The following is a 5,104-nucleotide window of genomic DNA, read 5'->3' as shown; positions in this document are numbered from 1 at the left end:
ACAAATTCTGAGTACAGGGATAAGAAGAGTGCTCAGTTAGCAAGACACTGAATGTTGTACGCTGCCACAGAGTAGAGTAGTGGAAAATAGCTGGACGATTTTAGCAACAGTTGCCCACAAGTTACACCTGGAAGGATTGCTGAACATACGGTTAACATCAGACTATGAAAATTAACTTCCTCTATTCCTCTACAAGAACTGCCCCATTGCACACAGTGTACAACATAACTATGGTTATAGTATACACCAATCTTGCCTGAAGTAGTGGAAAAACGACCCACTGGAGACACCTCAATGGATATGAACAGGTCTGGTGACCTTCACAACAATAACGTTACAGAATCTAATTAAAAAAGGAGTACATGGCTGTACCAGATGAAGTCTGGTTTAAATAACTACTCATACTAAAAAGTCCATTTGGCAAATATCCAAATTGGAAGGCACATTCTGGCAAAAAACTGATAAATGGCAACTGTGTGGTATTCACGAAGGACAACAAAACGGTTCAATCATATTACAGTACAAAAATAAATTGAGAGTACAATAAATAAGACATTTGTATCCTGCTATGTACAGTACTTACACCAAGTTCATTTACACTATACATACTTGAGAAAAAGAGGTCAGGGCGGGTTTGGACTCTGAATGGCTGTAGCACCAAAGAGGAGGGAAGTCTCGACACAATAACCTGAAGATGGACCGCCAAATGGATGGGAACAGATGCTAAAAAAGACATGCAAACAACATGAACGCTAAATCAGTTACTGATCAAAAACCCAAGGAAATACTTCATCCCTGGAGTTAAACTCACAACCATTCGTTATTAACCATATAAGTTACAGATGTATTACAAAATGTTGATGGCTAAAAACATAAGCCTGGTTTATTCCAAGTATAATGGTTCTAAGCCAACCGATATGATCATTAAAACATTAAAAACATAAATACTACGTCAAATGTACTTTGTGAGTTACAGCGTAACGTGTTTTAATTTTGGTGATAGATTTAAGTCTCTCCTTTTTTGGATTACAGATTGTGCCTTTTATATTTAAAAAGCATAATTAAAAATACCTACCTCATGTGTTTGATGGTATTACAGTAGATCTACTCCACTGTGACAGGCAGGTTGGAGACAGAGGACGGTGTACATTTACCGCAGTAGCCTCCACACATCCCTGACACGCTGCTGCCATCCTGTGGACACATGGGGAATAACATCAGGATTGTGTGATTCTGCTGTAATACAGATGCTGATTATGAGAACAAAACAAATACTAAATATAGAACATAGCATAGAACCATAAGGGATATTTCTCCAGGATCACGTTGAAGCATTTTTCCCTGTCACTGATCTTTAGGTGTAAAACAGAGGATGTTTAAGAAGTGGGTAAAGATAGAAAACATCACCTTAATAGTAAGCGTTGTTTTTGGCCTCTTGAATTAGAATTTCCTTCATAAATGCACACAGACACTGAAGCCCACCAGGCACGTTGTATGTAGGCCCCGTGTATAAACCATAATCGATATTTAGTCCAAACATTGCATTATATGATCGCGCCAAAAGCACTATCCCACGACATGAAAGCCACAGCATGCAGCGAGTGGTTTGTCTGATCTCCTCTGGAGTGCTCTCCCAGTCCCACTGACACAAACCTGGCTTTGTTTAAATCTGCTTGGAGAGGCCCACAGCGAGGCCCGGCTGGCTGAGGGTATAAGAATGTGAACACTTTTTGGCATCAGAATTGCCTCATGTTTTCACCTTACCAATATACTCCCTCTGGCTTGAGCTCCATCTCAAAAGAGGAGGGCCCTTGAGAGAGCAGCTGCCCAAAAAGGGTCCTTTTTTCAACGAGTTTATGGAAAGAAGTCGAGCTGGGAATACGAACCCACTTGGGACGATGCCCACTCTGAAGATACTGTGGGTTGGAAAATGGGTTCTAAAAGAGTTGCTAGAGGATATAGAACAAAAATAAATTGTAAAAACTAACTCACTAATTACAGAATATAATCAAATATACACTTAAACTGTCGTAACAAGCCAGGAGCCCAATACCTCACTGTGAATGTGGTGAATTAATTAGGGATTTTAATGAGTTTTATTTTGAGTTCTCATTTTTAAAAGGGTGTTCTCTGAATCTTTCAGGTGGCTCAGTTTTGATTGAAGATTGCTGTCGTTTTGGGAGTTGTTCCCATAGACAGTGTACATATGCATCGTAAAGCAATACCTGTGATTTTCGTATATCAGTCACTGCATAGTTGCCCTGGGAGATCCATGAGGTTTCCTGCGCCACCCTGAAACCTGTTCCTGAGAGGTTGATCCTGAAGCGACCCTGACAGAAGAGAGAGAGAGAGAGAGAGAGAGAGAGAGAGAGAGAGAGGAGAGAGAGAGAGAGAGAGAGACAAGCGATAGGAGAATCTCTCTCTTCTCTGGCGAGCTGCACATGTTACTACACCCTTGGAACACATCCAAACTAGAGGAACTGGTTGTAAAAGGATGTTTACTTTTAGCTTTTTTAATGGCAGGCATGTTTACATGTCATACTGCAGCAGAAGAAGCACAAGTGTATCAGTATCACAACTGCATGCCTATTAGCTGTACTCAATGCCTTTTAGTACAGTAGACTTTTTTAAAAATATTTAAATCAACTTCCTCTAATGAATATTTCTCATTCTTTTTGTTAGCTTGTTGCTTAAACACCCGTTAAGGTGCTTGCCTCATATTTGGTGGCAATATTTTGGAGTGCAGTGGAAATGCCAATAAGACATCGATTGGAGCAGAATATTTTATCTTTTTGAGAAAGAAAACGTGTAATACACTTTCTTATGGACAGGGAAATGTCAGGATCACATGGTTGGACATATTTCCAAGAAGCCTCAACTGGAATCTCACTCTGCAAAAAGTATAAATACTTGTAATTTGTGTGTAGCCTTATTTATCTAAAATATGCAGAAATAAACCGAATGAGTAGATATAGAAAATGTTGCTAGAGAATGCTCAAAAGTTTTAAATGAAGCTCCAAAGCTGTGATATATTCAGTTCAGCCTTACGCAGCGTCCACACGGCGGCGTGCGTTGAAGCTTGCCGGCGGGCGTGTCTGAAGCTCGACCAACAACCAATCACATGAATCTCCCGCCCCGGACACACAAGCACGCGGTTTGATTGGCTAGAGCTTGTACTGGCATATGATTTGATTGGCTGACGCTTCCGTCGAAGCTTCAAAAGTTGAACATTGCTCAACTTTTGAATCGAGCAACGCGAGCAAAGCGAAGCGACGCTCCCACAATGCAGTTCGGCAAAGTGTGACGTCCCCCATTCAAGGTGAATGGGCAGAAGCGTTGAAGCTTCAACGCACGCCGCCGTGTGGACGGGCCGTTACACTCAGTATGTCTGTTCACTGGAATAGCTTACTAAAACTTGATAAACAGCAGAGCCATCATTAACGTTATTAGTTTAACTTGTTTTTTTCCTGCTATGACAAGTCTTTAGTTGGCGATGACAAATCATTTAGCCTCCTGTCATATAACTACCAGCTGCTGTTGTTCTCACCTGTGGACACCGTGCTGCGCTGTAGCAGTCTCCAGCTGTAGCAAAGGGAACGTTCTTGCCTTCCCGGGTGACAGCAAACTGCCAATCTGTAGCTGAGCAACAGAAAAGACAAACAAGTCAATCAAATGTGTCGTGACAGATATTCTTCAGAATTGGCATTTTGAAATGAGTTGCTACAGGAACTCAGATGAGCTTTTATAATGGCAGCTTGCATCTGCAGTAATGACCTGTGTTAGTCTAAATCCAGCCTTAGTTTTAGGGTCAGCTTAATGGCAATATCAGTATAATTTCATCTACTTACAGCAGTTCCATTTAATCCCCTCAAGCCTTGTAATTCTGTGTTGCTTAAATGAACCCTAAAGACATCTTGAGCCCATTAACCCTCATGAGCACGGACATAATTAAATGGCAAAGGAAGTTCTTATTTGGGAGTAATGTGGAGTTAACACTGGCACAGGATGCTGTTAGTGTGTGTATGTGTGTGTGTGTGTGTGTGTGTGTGTGTGTGTGTGTGTGTGTGTGTGTGTGTGTGTGTGTGTGTGTGTGTGTGTGTGTGTGTGTGTACTAGCCACTCACTGATGAGGTTCATCTTGCTGAGGTCCAGGCGGACTTTGGAGAAGGTGGTGAAGCCGGCGGCGGTGTAATCTCTCCGACAGTCACAATCCTCTCTCCTGGAGTCATTGGGTGGACACTGGGTGGGGTCATTGAGCCTGGGAAACACACACACACACACACACACACACACACACACACACACACACACACCACCACACACACACACACACACACACACACACACACACACACACACACACACACACACACACCCACACACACACACACAACCACACACACACACACCACCACACACACACACCACACACACACACACACACACACACACACACACACACACACACACACAAATACCTTATCTTAACTTTACACTTCCATGGAATTTTTTCATTTAGGGACAGGAAACTGTGCCAGGAGTCAGTTGGATCTTGGCTATTCTCATTGTTATCCTGTTCACTGTTTACCTGAAGCCAAAGATCTCTGAAAAATTCTCTCCTTCTCCAGTTGTCAAGGTGATTACTCCTGTGGATCTCTGTCTGCATTCCTGCACAGTAGACCTGAAGAGAATAAGATGAGGGAGGAGGAGGGAAGGAGACGTGGTATTCAGAGGGGAGAGTGGGGTGAAGGAGGGGATGAGGTGGTAGGATGGTAGAAAAAAGGAGATTGAGAAGAAGTGCAGATTGGAAAGAAGGAACAATAATGGTGTTGAGGAAAAAGAGTAGACCAAGTCAGTTTGGAAGGCAGTCAAGCATTTCCTCTGACTGTGTATCATACTACTATGAAACCTTGTACACAAACCACAGCACCAACGTATGCCTAAACTCAAGCTAGTAAAGGTGAATGTAAAGCACTGTACTGTAAAGAAGCCTTTACACAGTCACAACACAGCAGCAAAATGTATTGTAAATGATTAAAAAGTCAAGTGTTGCTCTTCCCTCATAAATAAAACCATAATAGCTTCATACACCTTTAAAAACTTCA

The 5,104-nt window shown here is 42.1% G+C and overlaps 1 protein-coding gene across 1 annotated transcript in view; it reads right to left on the bottom strand.

The window, feature by feature from the left end:
* Positions 1 to 280: 280 nt before the first annotated feature.
* The window catches only part of LOC117534934 (A disintegrin and metalloproteinase with thrombospondin motifs 9-like), a 5,234-nt gene continuing 410 nt past the window's right edge, over positions 281 to 5,104 (bottom strand). The window contains exons 2-7 of the mRNA XM_034199210.1: positions 4,588 to 4,680; positions 4,124 to 4,218; positions 3,548 to 3,639; positions 2,226 to 2,330; positions 1,076 to 1,194; positions 281 to 723 (exon numbers count right to left, since the gene is read on the bottom strand). Coding sequence (XP_034055101.1) covers positions 1,105 to 1,194; positions 2,226 to 2,330; positions 3,548 to 3,639; positions 4,124 to 4,218; positions 4,588 to 4,680 — 475 coding nt within the window. The 3' untranslated portion in view covers positions 281 to 723; positions 1,076 to 1,104. The remainder of the gene's footprint in view (positions 724 to 1,075; positions 1,195 to 2,225; positions 2,331 to 3,547; positions 3,640 to 4,123; positions 4,219 to 4,587; positions 4,681 to 5,104) is intronic.

The sequence above is a fragment of the Gymnodraco acuticeps genome, unplaced genomic scaffold (genome assembly GCF_902827175.1).
Source record: "Gymnodraco acuticeps unplaced genomic scaffold, fGymAcu1.1, whole genome shotgun sequence".
Taxonomy (NCBI): domain Eukaryota; kingdom Metazoa; phylum Chordata; class Actinopteri; order Perciformes; family Bathydraconidae; genus Gymnodraco; species Gymnodraco acuticeps.
Note: the sequence above shows the minus strand (reverse complement) of the source record. Positions and strands in the feature narration are given on the sequence as shown.